The sequence below is a fragment of the Pristis pectinata genome, chromosome 1 (genome assembly GCF_009764475.1).
Source record: "Pristis pectinata isolate sPriPec2 chromosome 1, sPriPec2.1.pri, whole genome shotgun sequence".
Lineage (NCBI taxonomy): Eukaryota > Metazoa > Chordata > Chondrichthyes > Rhinopristiformes > Pristidae > Pristis > Pristis pectinata.
This window is the reverse complement of record NC_067405.1, coordinates 87,245,987-87,263,508: the sequence shown is the minus strand read 5'-3', so window position 1 is coordinate 87,263,508 and position 17,522 is coordinate 87,245,987. Positions and strand designations below refer to the sequence as shown.

The 17,522-nt window shown below is 42.3% G+C and overlaps 1 protein-coding gene across 2 annotated transcripts in view; it reads left to right on the top strand.

The window, feature by feature from the left end:
* Positions 1-15,523, top strand: part of ccdc135 (coiled-coil domain containing 135) — a 69,172-nt gene extending 53,649 nt beyond the window's left edge. For both annotated transcript variants that reach the window (XM_052023621.1, XM_052023631.1), the window contains 3 exons: positions 4,877-5,071; positions 10,575-10,714; positions 14,652-15,523. In XM_052023621.1, coding sequence (XP_051879581.1) covers positions 4,877-5,071; positions 10,575-10,714; positions 14,652-14,742 — 426 coding nt within the window. In that variant the 3' untranslated portion in view covers positions 14,743-15,523. The remainder of the gene's footprint in view (positions 1-4,876; positions 5,072-10,574; positions 10,715-14,651) is intronic.
* The last annotated feature ends 1,999 nt before the right edge of the window (positions 15,524-17,522 follow it).

Here is a 17,522-nt window from a genome sequence, read left to right as displayed (position 1 = left end):
ATGAAATCTAACATCCTCATTTCAGGAAACTTACAGAAGATGATGATATCCATAAATCATGTGCATTATCCGACTGAATAAAAAGATTGGTAATTGGTTTATTATTGTCACATGTACCAAGGTACAGTGAAAAACTTTGTTTTGCATGCCACCCATACAGATCATTTCATCAAACCAATGCATTGGGATAGTACAAGGGAAAAGTAATTACAGAATGCAGAATAACAGTTACAGAGGAAATGCAGTGCAAGTAGACAAATGAGGTGCAAGGCCACAACAAGTAGATTGTGAGGTCAAGAGTCCATCTTATTGTACAAGAGGTCCATTCAATAGTCTTAATACAGCAGGAGAGAAGCTATCCTTGAGACTGGTGGTACATGCTTTCAAGCTTTTGTATCTTCTGCCTGATGGGAGGAGGGAGAAGAGGGAACGTCTGGGGTGGGAAGGGTCTTTGATTATGTTGGCTACTTTACTGAGGCAGCGAGAAGTGTACAGGTGTCCTTGGAAGGGTGTCTGGTTTCCAAGATGTTGGTATTGGTTTATTATTGTCACTTGTACCGAGGTACAGTGAAAAACTTGCCTTGCATACTGATCGTACAGGTCAATTCATTACACAGTGCAGTTACATTGAGTTAGTACAGAGTGCATTGAGGTAGTACAGGTAAAAACAATAACAGTACAGAGTAAAGTGTCACAGCTACAGAGGAAGTGCAGTGCAGGTAGACAATAAAGTGCAAGGTCACAACAAGGTAGATCGTGAGGTCAGATTCCATCTCATCGTATAAGGAAACCGTTCAATAGTCTTTTCACAGTGGGATAGAAGCTGTCCTTGAGCCTGGTGGTATGTGCCCTCAGGCTCCTGTATCTTCTGCTTGATGGGAGAGAAGAGAGAATGTCCCAGGTGGGTGGGGTCTTTGATTATGCTGGCTGCTTCACCAAGAGTCCAAGGAGCGGAGGCTGGTTTCCGTGATGTGCTGGGCTGTGTCCACAACTCTCTGCAGTTTCTTGCGGTCCTGGGCAGAGCAGTTGCCATACCAAGCCGTGATACATCCAGATAGGATGTGATGAGCTATGTCCCCAACTCTCGGTATCACAGCTTGATATGGCATCTGCTCTGCCCAAGACCACAAGAAATTGCGGTGAGTTGTGAACGCAAGCCAGTCCATCATGCAAATCAGCTTCCCCTCCATTGACTCCATCTGCACTTCTTGCTGCCTTGGGAAAGCATCTAACACAATCAAGCAGCCCTCCCACCCAGGTCAATTTCTCTTCTTTTCTCTCCCATCAGTCAGCTCATACACTGAAGATGAATGCTTGATCTCCCAATCTACCTCGTCAGGGACCTTGCACTTTATTCCTTTACTTGCATTGCACTTTCCCCATAACTGCATCCTGTTTTCTTTTTACTACCTCAATGTACTTAGGTATGGTATGATCTGTCTGGATGGCATGCAAACAAAGTTTTTCACTGTATCTCGGTATACTTGACAATAATAAACCACATGTGACAATCTGGTTACTTTGGTAGCATTTTAGCATGGCATACTCTTATTACACTCTAACAAATCCAGTTGCTGTGGTGACAGTTAATTATGTTTGTCTTGTTTGGGCTTCATCTGGTTGCTCTGGTGATGGTTGGGCATGGGATGCCTTGATTAGTGTAATAGTCCAGCCATGCCATTTACAGTTAACACTGTGATATTCTGATTTAAGTGTAGTGCTCCCTTTCTATGCAAAGGACACGCTGAACAAAGGCACATCAGAGTGGGATACGCTGATCAGAGTGGGATCCCCTGATCAGAGACACATAATCACTTTGTTACAGTGACAATTGTGCATGAAATCATTGTCTTGCAGTGGTGACTGTCAGTCCCCATTCAAAGTCTTGGAGAACTCAGAAGAAGCACAAGGGGATGATGGGGAAAAAAAAGTTGCATGGTAAACAGCTAAGAATATTCTATGAGCTTCTTCACAATGTCACACTCAAGCAGGGTATTGTGATCATGGCTGCAAAATAGTTCCTCGGGGTGCATGTTCCTATGGTTACAGGTTGAGCTTCCTGCTATAAATGCTGTGAAAAATGGTTCTGTGCAGAAGGTTCTCTATAATCACACCCTTAGGTGTGGTGGTTTTAATGGGCAGTGAGGTTCTGCCATCAGCCTATGTATAATAGATTTGAGTATCCAGCATCCATGTTTTATTAATGATTTAATAATTTGCCAACACTTCCAATGGGAGTGCTTGTGAAAAGGCTGCACTATGAATTTCAATTTGGACGCAAGGCCCGATTATTATAGGGATTCCTCCTGGTTATGAATCATTAAAATTGCTTAATTTGCATTTAAAATAGAAATGTTCTAAATCATACTTGTCAGTCCACTCTATTGCTTTATGTAAAAAGGATTCTGTAAATATCTATCCATTTACAGTTCCATGAAAGATAGTTGCCAAATATGCATTTTTCATGTATACAAATCATCTATTCACTATAAAGAGGTTTGTATCATACATAGAATTTAGCATACTACTGAGAGATGTAATGCAATAAGGATAATCATATACTTTGTGGCTATAACACTATGGATTTTTTTTTCATTTTTAAAATCTGGGTGTTGCTAGTAAGGCCAACATTTATTGCCCATCCCTCATTGCCTTTGAGAAGAAGGTGACAAGCCAGTTTCTTACACTACTGCAATCCTTCCGGTGAAGTTACTCCCACAGTACTGTTTGGTAGGGAGTTCCATGATTTAGACCCAATGATGAAGAAGAACAGACAATGTATTTCCAAATCAAAATTGTGTGAGATTTGGAGGGAAATCTTCAAGTGGTGGTGTTTCCATGCCCCTGCTGCCCTCTTGCTGGCAGGGGTTGCAATTTGGGAGGTGGTGTTGGAGTAGCCAGGGTACGTAACTGCTGTCACGTTTTGTAGGTGGTGGAAATCATAAATATTTAGAGCGATGGCTGGATTGATAATTAAACAGGTTGCTTTGCCCCAGATCCTGTTGAACTTCTTGAGAATTGTTAGTACAGCGCATCCAGGCAAGTGGAAAGTATTCCATCACATTCCTGACTTGTGCCGTATAGATGGTGGAAAGGCCTTGGGGTGTCAGTTAGTGAGTGAAGATTTCCTAGACTGGTCACACGGAGGGTGGATTTAATGTACGAGGAGAGATTAAATTGACGGGGGACTGTCTTAATTAGAGATGAGAAGGATGAAAGATGATCTCACAAAATTCTTTCAAGGCTTGACTTGCTGGGTGCAGAGAGGATGTTCCCCTGGCTTAGGAGTCTAGAACCAGGGATCATAGACTCAGAATAGGAGAAAGCCATTATTTTAATGACTGAGATGAGGAGAATGTTTTTTTATACAAAGGTGATGAGTCTTTGGAATTCTTATCCTGTAAGGGCTGTGAGGCTCAGTCACTGATTTCATTAAAAACACGGATCAATAAGTTTCTGGACACCAAGGGATTGGGGTATTTTGCTAGAAAATTGTGCTGAGTTTGATCAGCCATGGCCTTGAATGGTGGAGCAGGCACAAAGGCTGGATGGTCAACTCCCGCTCCTATTTCTTATGTCCTTATTTTCACTAGCTCTCATTAATGCCACGTTAATGTGATTTTTGTCTGTGTAACATTGATTTTTTTGGATATGGCACAAAAAAATTTTTAGGTCTGTATGTTTTCAGATAGTACAGTATTGGAACGTGTTTTATATTCAAGCCTGACCTTGCCTTCATCCAGTGTTCAGTCATACATTTTCCAACAGGAGTCTTTGAATCATGATGCTGTGTTACTCTTGCCAAGGCGCTGAACTTAATTGCTCCACTTCTATCATTGTTCTGGCTGAGTCCTGCTGACAGTGGTGATGGGACAGAATCTGGCACTCTCCTAATCTTCATAATGCTGAGAGGTGCTTTTTTTTTTGCCTACTTGACTTCCAGGGAAGATTGTAATGACAATGAAATGCTTGAATTCTTTGGTGGACGTTGACCATCTGATTGCCAACAGATTACCTGTTCATTCACTGACAAGCAGGTCCCATTATCTGACCTGTGAGCTCCCGATCAACTGAAACATCCTAGAATTCATAGAAACTTCACACCCTCACGATAGACTAGAATAAAATCTGCCAATAGACTGATCCAGCTATTGTTAGAAATGGTACTTTAAAAATCAGCTGTACTTTATCTTTCATGCTACTGGACAGGATCCAAAGAAAAAATAAGCTATCCTGTCAACTATAGCTACAAACTTCTTTCCATTTTTATTTCCCCTTGTTAACTATAGCTACAAACTTCTTTCCATTTTTATTTCCCCTTCTTCAGGCAGTGCTCTTCTGAAATTACCTGTCTAGTTCTGGTAAGCTTCAGGTTTGTCCATCTACATGCACTCTCTCCTTTTCACAACCTTCCTACTGTCCATGGTGCCATGTGTCCGTGTCATGGCTAATCATGTGATCTCCTCGACTGGAACCTCCTTGTCTCCTGTCATCTTTCCCTTCGCTTTTAAAATCCATGCCTCTTCATGGCTGACTTTCCTTCACCCTATCCTTCTTTTACTGTACTTGACCCTTATTGGAGTGGTATCTTCTTTACCTTCTCTCAGTTGTAGTTGAGAAAAAGTTGGTACCACGGTAACAACACTGATTGATGTTGACCATGGGGTAGTTGCAAGCATTGCCACCAGAGTGAGTAACCTGCTGGAATGAATTTTCCATCCAATGTTTATTCCATTAAATTTAATGGTAATACAAATGGAGCAGGTATCAAAAATGAATTGTCTTCCTACATCAGCTGCCCAGTTAAATATAATCTCCTGTTGTTTCCATATGATGCCAGCCATCTATTACTGTGCCATCTATCTTTCTTTCTCAGATGCGTATAGAGGAGGAGCAGCGGTTGCGGCGTGCCGAGGAGGAGGTGGATTACCTTGCACCTTTCCTTGCTCGGCTGGGACAGCCCAAAAAAATCACCAGGAAGATAGCCATCATGCTCCGCAATGACTGCCTGGCAGACATGAAGCAGAGGCTGATCAATAAAGCCAATCTCATTCAGAGTCGGTTTGAGAAGGTACTGAACTTCTCCTACTCTTAGCATTATTCATAGAATCGTAGAGTCATAGAGTTACATACCATGGAAACAGGCCCTTCGGCCCAACTCGCCCATGCTGACCAAGTTGTCTACTTGAGCTCAAACCATTTCCCCGCGCTTGGCCCATTTCCCTCCAAACCTTTCCTATCCAGGAACCTGTCTAACCTAAATGTCTTTTAAACATTGTAATTGGATGCACCTCTACAGCTTCCTCTGGCAGCTCGTTCCATATTCCCACCACCTTCTGTGTGAAAAGGTTGCCCCTCAGATCCCCTTTAAATCTTTCCCCTCTCTCTTTAAACCTATATCCTTTGGTTTTAGATTCCCCACCCTGGGAAGAAGACTGTGACCATTATCTATGCCCCTCATGATGTTATGAACCTCTATAAGGTCACCCCTCAACCTTCTATGCTCCAAGAAGAAAAGCCCCAGCTTATCTATGCTCTCTTTATAGCTCAAGCCCTGCAGTCCCAGTAACATCCTTGTGAATCTTTTTTGCACCCTTTCCAGCTTAATGACACTCTTCCTATACTCAGGTGACCAGAACTGCTGGGCTGAAAGCTTTCTCTATGAGATGCAGCACGGAAGCAGGCCCTTCCGCCTACTAACTCCATGCTGACCATCAACCACCTGTTTACACTAATCCTACATTAATCCCATTTTTTTATTCTCCCCATGTTCTCAACAATTACCCCAGATTCTATCACTCACCTACACATTAGGGGAAATTTATGTTGGCCAATTAACCTGCCACCCCACACATTTTTGGGATGTGGGAGGAAGCCAGAGACCCAGAGGAAGCCCAGGTCACAGGGAGAACATGAAAACTCTGCTCAAACATCACCCGAGGTTAGGATTAAACCCAGGTCCCCGGCACTGCAAGGCAGAGGCTCTAGTAACTGCAGCACAGTGCCTCTTCAATTCTAGACTGTCACATTTCCACCCCATGCAAGCTCTCCTGCAGAGTGAGGAGACACAGGATGCAGTGAGTTCTTAATTTGGATGATGTGAGGTCAAGGACCTTTATTTGCTACAAGGAAACACAACAGCTGGCTCCAAATGGAATTCCTTTGTTGAGAAGAAGAGAACCTTAAAAGGCAACATCACTAAATTTCTACCTCAGTAATAGATCTCATAGCCTGCCAGGGAGTACCAAACTGTTATGATGGGTTTCATAACAGAAAACTGCATGTATAACAGTGCCTTAGGTGGTAAAATGTATCAGGAAGGGTGAACTAACTTAAGATTTAAAGCTAACCATAAAAGCCCATTACACTGGTAGATTATCATTCTCTGAGTTACCTCAATTTTTTCAATTTAACTGGGTCTTTAAGCAGTAGATCCTCCTGGATGTTCTCCACAGCACCATTTACGATGGAACTTCTAAAGTTAGACCCTGTCACCTACCCTTTCACCAGTTATCAGCTTTCAGCAAAAGCAGAAATTGAATATTCTGGGGTGGAGCTGGACAAACAGAAGAACCCTTTGTAGAGGCTGGCACAATAAACTGAACTGAATATGATGCAAATATTGACATAGGTAAGAAGAGGTAAGGTACATATAACTGCAAGAATGAATATGAAGAACTGTTTGCAATTATTGTACTCACTAGTACACTTTATTCTAGGTGGAAGACACACAATGGGACAGCTCGAGCTGTTAAAGGCCCATTCACTGTTTCCAAATGCCTCTCATAACCTGACACATTTGGAAACAGTGGAAAAAATTGAATAATTGAAAAGCTTAAAAATTATTGTAAAGGTTACATATCTATTTAAAATTCATGGTAAACTGCTGTTAATTAATTCAAAACAAAAATATACAATGAAATAAAGAATAAACAAAAAACTTATCAAAACTTACCTTTTCAATGAAAGTCAGCAAAATATACAAATGGGGTTGCACTAAGTAGACAGCTATGACACGTGTCAAGCTGAGGGGCCAGATACAAAGTGCATATATCACATGAGGTCAGCAACTTACAAGATGCCACTGGACTTGGTGGTGAGTCCAGAGTTGGAGCGAGCAATCAGATGTAACCACATCTGGCATCCAGTATATTTTCCACTTCTGCACTGCAGTGAGCAGGCATGGATGTCCAGTTTGCCCTGTGGAACCAGTCAGTGGCATGATCCAACCCAATGTATCACCGAGCAGTAAGTGCCCTGAAAATAAACATGATGTAAGCCAGGGATTTGTACTTTGAAGTGTGATTTAGAAACAACTCAGGAAGCCACAAGATGTAAGATGTTTTAACCATCCACTCTCAGTAGGTGGTTGGATAAGGCACCTGTACCCCACTGGCAGCAGTTAACATGAGCAGGAGAATTTCTGGGATTTTATGGCAGGGGTCCAGAGCAGAGCAATGAACGAGAGGCTGGGGTCCAGTGCAGGACTAGGAATGGGAGCCAGCAGGGCTGAGAATGAGAGTGGGACCTAAAGAGGGAGTCCTGGGGTGTGCCCAGGACTGGGATTTGGGAGTGGAAGGGTGGGGGAGGGCCAGATCGTGTTCAGGACTGGGAGTAGAGTGTTGGAGCATGGGTGGGAGTACGGGTAGTGTATGGCGGGAGTGGGGTACCGGAGCACAGCCAGGAGTTGAGGGCCAGGACCTGAAGTGAGGGTCCTGATTGCAGTTGCGAGTAGGAGGCTGGAACTCGGCTGGCGCTGGGGGGCAGAGTGTGTCCAGGATCCAGAGTGAGGGTCTGAAGTAGAACTGGGAATGGGGGGTGGAGCTTGACTGTGACTGGATGGTGGGAGGTATTGGAGAGTGTGCAGCAGCATGAGCAGATGGGTGTTTTGGAGTGTGGCCGGCAGCACCGGCAGGTACAGGTGTGCCCAGAGAGGGGGAGGATTATCTGGGCTCGAGGGAAAGGTCCAAGGGAGAGTGGGAGATGGGGGAAAGGGGTGATACTCAAAGTGAAGAGATTCAGAAACGGAGGATTGAGGAGCAAAAGAGGAAGGGTGGGTGAGGAGAGTGGGCAAGGATGTCTGTGCCTGAGCCTGCGCGTGCGTGCGTGTGTGTGTGCGTGCGCACGCGTGTGCGTGTGTGTGTGCATGTGTGTGTGCGTGTGTGTGTGTTTGTGTGTGCATACACATGCTGAGAAGCACCCAAGTGCATTCACAGCTATGTGTGTCGGTTAATACTCATGTAGCAGGGTCTGGTTTCCATTTGTCTTGCCAGTGGATCAAGGCCTCGCTCTGTTAACTCCCTGTGATAGCTGGTGTGCAACAACTACCCCACATTAAATAAAATCACACGCGGGTAACTTCTACTCTACCTCTTCCTTCCTTAAGTCATTCTTGGCACTGAGGGACTGCCCAAGGAAGGTCCTGCACTACATGTGTAAAGTAATTGCTGAATTTGTCTCTTTAAAAAACATATATCAACACTACCCCCTGGTGATTGTTTGTACTGAGTGTCTGAAAGATGGCTGCAGATTTCTAGCCACAATGAACTGGAAAGCCGATGATGTTGTGGAAACCTCAGAGAATTTAAGCAAGATGTAACATGACACTCAGCAGTTTTTTGAAAAGCACAAGTGATGAAGAGAAGGTCCGCTACCTCCTTCTGTGGACAGGAGAGAAAGAACTGCATCTTTTCAGAAGCTGTGAGTCAGAGAATAAAAGTCCCAACAAGATCTATGGGAGATTCAGAACGCACCTAAAGCAGAAATCAAATCACCAGAACTGCTGAAACAAGTTCCAAAGCCTGAAGCACGAACTAGGAGAGCCTGTTGATGATTTTCTTATGAAGCATTGAACCATAGCCAGTAAATGCAAATTCAAGGAAATGGTTAGATCGGCAGGCCAACTCATTTGCAGCTCAGCGTACCCGGTCACGCAGAAAGCTTCGATCAGGAATGTGCAGGTCACTACAACAGAGGTTATAGGTACAGTCAGAGCACAGCAAGCCACAAGTAAACAGGTCAGGCCTGGGAAAGGAAATAGGGCTGATACAGAAACAAAAGGATAGAAATCAGACTGAAAGACTGCTATGCAGAGCTGTGCATGACTGCACGAGTTCACCGAAAAAGCAATGCCCTACACACAGACCAAACTCTAGATAATGTAGCAAGCTCCACTGATGGGAGAAGATGTGCAAATGAGAAAGAAATGCCAAAGGAAGAGTAAATCAATTGAAAAGAAATCAAGTCACATCAACTATTCCATGCACGAAGAGAGAGTTTGAGAACATTCTAGAAATTGCAACCATATATCTACATGGAGTCTGATGTGGCAGTTCCCATAGAAATGAAATCCACACTACCATCTGGATAAGAAAAAAGTGCAGAAGCAAACCCACAGTTCAACTAGATATGAGAGTGCCAATTAACATCACAGCAATCGGGTTTTATTGAAAGATCTTCCCTGAAAAGATGCCTAGCTGAAGAAAACTATCTCGAAACAAGGAATTGTTATGCTGATTGTGTATGGAGGAGGTAAAATTGTACTTTCAAGTGACCTAAATAAGAGAGAGGCACAAAGGGAAAGAAGTTAACTAACAGCCTCTCTGTCATAGAAGCAGAAGGACTTGCCATGCTGGGTGTGAGAAGCTGTGATGAACTGTAGTTGATCTGAGTGAACCTTAGATGGAGGAGAGAAGACTTTGGACTGAAAGCAACATGACGATTAAAAAGCCCTCTCCAATAAGAAGCAGAACAGACCTAATCAGGGTGTATCAAGAATGTATGAGTGAAACTTTTAGATGATGCAAGGATTTTGAATATGACATCATCGTTGACCTCAAAATGAAACCTGTGATCCAGCTCCCACATATGTTGAAGGGAAGGCTGAAATAGAAACTGTGGAGGATAATATGGTGTTCTACTGGCAGGCTTCAGACGCATTAAATCCAAAACAATACAGGGAGAATTACTTGTGTTGTTACCTCTGTATAGAGAAATGTAACCTGAGAGCTAGATCGGCTGTGTACTGTACTGATATTTGCTAAGGTATTTACCACCTGACACTCCAAAGCCTTTCCACTGTCTAAAAGACAAACCAGGAGTGTGGTGGAGACTTTCCACTTGCCTGGATGAGTGCAATTCTCAAAAAACTCAACAATATTCAGGTTAAAGCAGCCAACTTGATTGGTATCTTATCCACCATCCAAAACATTCAGCTAGGAGGGCAAACTTCATTCCCTGAAGAATATTAGTGAACCAGATGGGTTTTTATAACAATCCAATAATCTTGTGGTTCCCATTACTATGACAAGCTATTTTTTAAAAAAATGCAGATTTAATTGGATTTAAATTTTCCAGCTACCTTTGTGGGATTAAAGCTCATGCATTTAGATCAATGGTTCAGAACTTTGGCTGCGAGTCACTACACTATTGTACCAATTTGTATTTTATTTAAGTTCAGTGAATATCTTTCAGTTTCAGCAGGCAAGTAACAAAGCAGTCCATCTAGAACTGGCTTCCTCAGTAATGGTGTACCTGTATAAGCTCCTTCACTCTTTCATGCTCTTCCTTTCTAGGAAGCCTTAGAGCTCCAGAATAAACAGCAATGGTACCAGCAGAACCAGATATCCATGACCAAGGAAGATGAACAGGCCTACCTGTCCTACTGCTCTGAGGCCATGTTCCGAATTCACATCCTTGAAATGCGCCTCAACAAGTAAGAATTCTTATTTCATTTTTAATGCACAGTCATTGACCAACACAGAAAAAAAACAAAAATGCGACAGATTCTGGAAATCTGAAATAAAAACAGAAAATGCTGGTGATTCTCGGCAAGTCAGGCAGCATCTGGTGAGGGAGAAACAAGGTCAACTTTTCAGGTTGGCTATCTTTCATGAGAACAGCTTGAAAGTTTGTTCTGCTGAAGGTCCTTGACCTGAAATGTTGCCCGCCTTTCTCCCTCCATGGATGCTGCCAACACTTTCTGTTTTTATTACAGAAACAGGGCATTCAGTGTTACTGATCCATGTCGATGCTTAGACTCCATACTAGATTATAATATCATCTTTGGTCTCTGTTCCCACCCTCCCCTCCTTGCAATGCTGAATTGCTGATACTTTTGGCTCTCAAGAATCTACACCTATCGATGTGGAGCAGCACCCAGGCACACAAACTAAGTTATAGAGTGATACAGCACGGAAACAGGCCCTTCGGTCCAACTTGTTCATGCCGACCAAGATGCCCCTTCAAGCTCATCCATTTGGCCACATTTGGCCCATATCCCTCTAACTCTTTCCTATCCATGTACCTTCCAAATGTCTTTTAGATGTTGTTATTGTACCTGAGTCAACTAGTTACTCTGGCAGCTGATTCCATAAATGCACACCGTCTGTGTCTGCCCCTGCATTTGCAGCAAATCTGCCTGTCCTCTTTCTTGCTGAGGTTTGGGATGATGATCAAATGCTGCAACACTGCCTGAAGTGCTACTGTTTGCCTGGAGCTTCTGCATTAAACCTGGCTGCATTCGGTAAACTGCACAGTGCAATATGAACCTGTGACTCACATCTAAGCTGGGATCCACCAGGGAACCATTGATAAGCTGGTCATCACCCCTCTCTGCAGGCAATTTAAGCAGTTTTAAATCTTACTTACATAATTAAAAGCTGCTTATCAGTCTCACCACATGTGAAAATTCAGGTGTCCTACAAATGTAAAAGAAAATTAATGATTTTGTCATTAAACAGTCAAGCCTTTCAGTCAATCAAATACTGACTTAACTTAGATGATTAATCCAACAGGTCTGCGTACCAATGTTGCTAGGAAAAAAGTCCAAACAAGATGGCTCATTTTCAATCACAGTCTTAGCCTAATCTATATTTCCCTCCAATGTATATTCTGGGATGTCTGTAATTCCATTTCTCTCCAGTGTCCCAGAACTAACCTTCCTATCCACTTGACGCTTTGAGTCCCTGTTTTGTCAAATCCTACTCCTTGAACATGGACAAAACAAGGGAGATGATCGTGGATTTTAGAAAGGCCCAGGCTAACCACTCACCCCCGTGCATCAATGGTATCATTGTACAGAGAGTCATCTGTTATAAATTCTTGGGAATACATATAGCAGACGACCTGTCCTGGTCAACCAACATCTCCTCCCTCGCCAAGAATGCACAGCAGTGTCTCCACTTTTAACGGCAGCTGAAGAGAGCAAACCTGCCCCCCCACCCCACCCTCACCACATTCTACAGGGGTAGCATTGAGAGTGTCCTGACCAGCTGCATCTCTGCCTGGTACGGTAACTGTAACATCTCCGACCGTAAGACTTTGCAGAGAATTCTGAGTACAGCTGGAAGGATCATTGGAGCACCTCTTCCCTCCATCCTGGATATCTACAACACACGATGCACACGCAAGGTCTGCAGAATCATCCCTCCCATGACCTATTTGTCCCACTGCTGTCTGGCAAGCGGTACCGGAGCATCCGGGCCAGAACTACTAGACTATACAACAGTTTTCTCCCCCAGGCTGTCAGGCTCCTGAATACCCTGGAGGCAGTTTCAGACAAATGCTGTGTCAAAAGCCTTGGTTTGCACAAGGCATATAAGAACTTTGGCTGCTACTGAACATGCTTATACATTTAGTGCAACCCACTGAGTTCTGTATTTTCTTCGTCCAACTCGGTTTTGCACTAACCCTGCACTAATTTTTGTATTCTGTATATACTGTTTTTTGCACTATTTGTACTTGCACAATTTTTTTGTCTGCATTTATTGTATGTCTTCTGTTCTATGTATGTCCTCTGTTGTGTGAGTCTGGGGGAAACAACATTTCGTTCCTCCATGTGTTTTTATAGCATATGGGTGAATGCCAATAAAGTATAACCCGAACTTAACATATTCAGCATGGAAAGATTATATTGCTTGATTTATGTGAAGGAGCCTGATTAAGGTCCCAGGCTGGGTCAGTTCTAACAGATACACCAATGTCTGATGATGCTTTAATACTTTAATTAGGAGGTGATTCAATTTTACATGAAGTCACTCTAATGTTATGTTTCATGATGATTTAAACATCGGGACAGTGGTTACCACTGGAAGGGATATTAATTGAGCATCAAACACAGACAAGTATGATCTAACCAAGGTGTACAATGACTTGTATTGAGCATCATACTCTAAAAGTGGCCTAAGGTTTATAGGAATGCTGGTTTAGCCAATATATATGGAGACTGGAATTGTGCACAGTCACTCAAATGGCCTAGCAAGGGTTATAGAGGGCCCTCCAGCCTGTTGTGCCAATCAACAGGATCGTAGCGGATCTGGTTATTGGTCTCAACTCCATTTTCCTGTCCAAACCCTTGATATTTTATTCCAAGTTTCTATCTCAGGTCTGAACGTTCTTAATGTCTGAGCATCCCTAGCCCCCGGAGGAGAGAATTCCAAAGACTCCAAACCCTTTGAAAAAATAAATACTCCTCATCTCAGTCCTTATGTGGCCAATCTCTTACATTGTTGTTGTCACACTTCCATTTCCCACATCTCTGTAAAGTTGTCAAGTTAATTTCAATTAGTACAGTAAAACTACAAGAATTTCCCACACTTAGGGCTTTGGCAAATCTTCTAGCACCCTTTTAATTAGGTACTTTATGATGTCACAGAGTTTTGTAATGAATTCTCCATTGAACTAGGTGAGTCTCGGGGCGGTGTGAGGACCAACAAAACTCAGAGGGGGTGGGTGGGAGTGTGGTGACTGGTGAATCTCGGGAAACATAACCTTGTGAGAGAGATGTTGAACCATTGGTATTTTAAATCATTGATTAGCGGATTATTGGTGTGGTGTGGACTGACAGTTTCTGGAAACCGCACCAAAACTTCTCAAAGTTCATTTCATATTCTGTTTAGACCAGAATATGAAAGTTTCAAACTCTGGTTAGACCACACTTGGAGTACTGTGTCCAGTTTGGTCGCCTCATTATAGGAAGGATGTGGAAGCGTTGGAAAGGGTGCAGAGGAGATTTACCAGGATGCTGCCTGGTTTGGAGAGTATGGATTATGAGGAGAGACTAAGGGAGCTAGGGCTTTACTCTTTGGAGAGAAGAAGGATGAGAGGAGCATGATGGAGGTGTACAAAATAATAAGAGGAATAGATAGAGTAGACAGCCAGCACCTCTTTCCCAGGGCACCAATGCTCAATACAAGAGGGCATGGCTTTAAAGTAATGGGTGGGAAGTTCAAGGGAGATATCAGAGGGAGGTTTTTTACCCAGAGAGTGGTTGGGGCATAGAATGTGCTGCCTGGGGCGGTGGTGGAGGCAGGTACATTGGTCAAATTCAAGAGACTACTAGCCAGGCATATGGAGGAATTTAAAATAGAGGGATATGTGGGAGGAAGGTGTTAGATAGTCTTAGGCGAGGTTTAAAGGTCGGCACAACATTGTGGGCCGAATGGCCTGTATTGTGCTGCAGTGTTCTATGTTCTATATTTCACCCTCACAGCTGTGAGAGAAAACCTCTCAAATCAATTTGGTCAGGATTTGAATCTGTATCTCACTGGTGATCAGACACAATGCTACTCCACTCCCTGTGATTGAAGACATAAACAATGATAGGTTTCCTTCTGTCTTCATATACTGAGGTTAATGCTGTATGCTTGCAGACACAAAGAGACAGCACCAAGCATGTACCTGGCCCTGGAGGACAAGATTCGCAAAGACCCACGGTTGGCCAAGAAGTTAAAGGGTTGCTGAACATCTTAATTGCCCACTACAGCACAACCAGTGTCTGGGGAAGATGATCCAATGTGCAGGAATCTTCAATGCAATCCCACAAGCACACGTTCAAAATAAAAAGAAAAACATGGTCAGAAGGGTTTCTAATTAATACTTTTAATTGATAAGAGTTAATGATTTAACAGTTAATGCTGGAAACACGAGAAAGTGAGAATACAAGCAAAGAAACATAAAGAATACTGGGCCATAGTAAGTGCCCACAGATTAGGCTATGTTAATGAGGAGAGAAAAATTGGAGCCAATATTGCAGATTGATGACTTGGAGCAGAAATGGCCAGTTCTGATAGAAACCGAGAAAAAAAGTTACCTGAAATTGTCAGATTCCTTATTGAGTCTCAAAGACTGCAACATGCCCAGATGGAAGATGAAGTGCGGTTTGTCAACCTTTTATTGAGCCTTGTTATTACAGTGCAGGAGCCCGTAGACAGGTAGGTCAGATTGGCAGTGCAATGGAGAATTGAGTGGCAAGTGGACTGAACACAGGTGCTCTGCAACGCAGTCAACCAATCTGTATTCACCACAGTTGCTGAATTGTTCCAGCATTTTCTGTTTTTAATTCAGATTTCCAGCACCTGCAATCATTTTGATTTTTGTTTCAAGATTTAATTGTATGCATCAACATATTTTATGTAATAAAGTTCTGAATATGATCAGCGCATTGTTCATGTGAAGGATTCCAGGTGAGAAAACTCAAAGTTTCCCTCTTCCAATAGACACAGGAAAATAAAGACAGGAGGAAATGTCCCTGAACCTCCCTCCATTCACCATATCTTCAGCACATGATTTCCTCCTTTCATTTGTCTGTTGTGAAATATTCCGTACCTCCCTGCTATTTGTTGTGTAATGAATAGGGAAATTAAGTCACTCTTTATTTGCATTTGGCATTACAGAGTTCTGTAAGTAGTTGCACATTTGCTCATTTTTGAAGGTTTTTATTCAAAATCACATATGGTTCCCTGTAGCTGATTTTAAGTGTTGACCCTTCTTACACATCCCCCTCCCCCAAACTGTTACCCATACAGATTTAACTTACTTCTAGTTGAAGTAGGTTAATTATTGTTTTCCGGTAACAGAAGCTGAAACAGATTTCACTATTAACCAACAGACAGATTACCTGCAAACTGAGTTTCAGAAGAGAAAATCTGCTGCAACTACAATTCATATGATCATATTAATCTTTGGGAGGGTTAAATGGGTTGAAAATAAAATTTCAGCCAGGTGCAATTGAAGGTTAGATTCCTGCAAATAACCACACCAGTTCATGGTCATTAAGAAGGTTCCCGGGAATGATGTTAAAAGTTCACATTGTGATACATGTATTTAACCAAGTCTTCTGCACTACCTCCATCCTCCACATGGCGGAGGCAAACTGACATCCTTCTCTCCGAACAAACTTGGCGTTGGATACATTAGGTTGGTCAGACAGCATCTGTGAGGTGAGAAACATACAATGTTTGGATGGATAACCTTTTACAAGAGCAGTTGTGATGAAATGTCATTAAACTGAACTGTTAATAGATGCCCACCTGACCTGCTGAGCATTTCCAGCACTTTTTGTTTTCTGTCTTTTACAACACCATAACAGGGTGTGGAACACAACAGGACCAAGGTGAAATACCATGAAGTCTTCACACTGACAGTTTCACTTATTTTCAAGAAATGGGCTATCCAAATGTATACCTTCCAAGACTTGACAACAGTAGCCCATGCTATTAAAATCAAATGTTTTCAAATGTTAAAACCATTTCAAATAACTTTACTGAATGAATGATTCTCACAGAAAAGTTCCCTTTTAACACCACATGCCTACATACAAAAAGCCTCATGAGATTTAACAATTTTTGATTTCAATGATAAAACTCAGATATGTTTAAAACTTATTCCTGTTGCCATGGTTGATTTAGGTTCCTATTTACAAGAACCACACGTGATCCAATGGCCACTGTCTGATGATAGCTGGCCATGCTCTTTGGAACAGAAAGTCCAATCAGGAGTCCTGTATGATATAAACATTTTGTTATATATATGATCACAAGCCCTGGCAGAACAGAGTAGGACTTTCTGTGGAGCAGTGCTACTTGGTATATAATTCTGAGCTGTTCTGATAATTCTGCCACTGGGGGAAAAATGTGACAATTAGCAATGTGAATTGCTATTCAGCTGAAATGATTCAATAATTTGGAGTGAAGTTCAGCCAGCTGAGGTGTAATGTATTTTTAAATGCAAGATTCTCTGTTCTTTTATTTCATTGGTAGGAAGGACATTGTGTTGTGAATATACACAAGCTGACAGTATAAAAGTAACAGATTATCAAAAATTGTCTAAAATCCAATCAGCAATGAGTAAGGAATAGTAAAGTTGTTAAGTCTGGCACTTTGATAGCTTCAACAAAAATAAACGGCAGTAATTTTAGTCCAGACAGTTTTAAGTTGGAAGAAAGGAAAACATGTTTGTTGTCTCACAAGTAGAGTAAATGCTGCCCATTATGTTTTACACTTACAAGAAATATCTTATGCACAGCCACATCACACACACATTCATCCTTCAAACTACATTACAGCATTAAGCTGCAACTTCATTTGATTTTTGCTAATTTTCCACAAAAGACTAGTGAATATCTATAACTTGATCCCCTTAAAGAGAATACCGGGACAGAAGAAATTTTCAGTGCAGAGACCAGTAAATTTTCCTTTGATATTCATCTTAATGCATGTATATGGGGTCAAGGTACAGGTTGA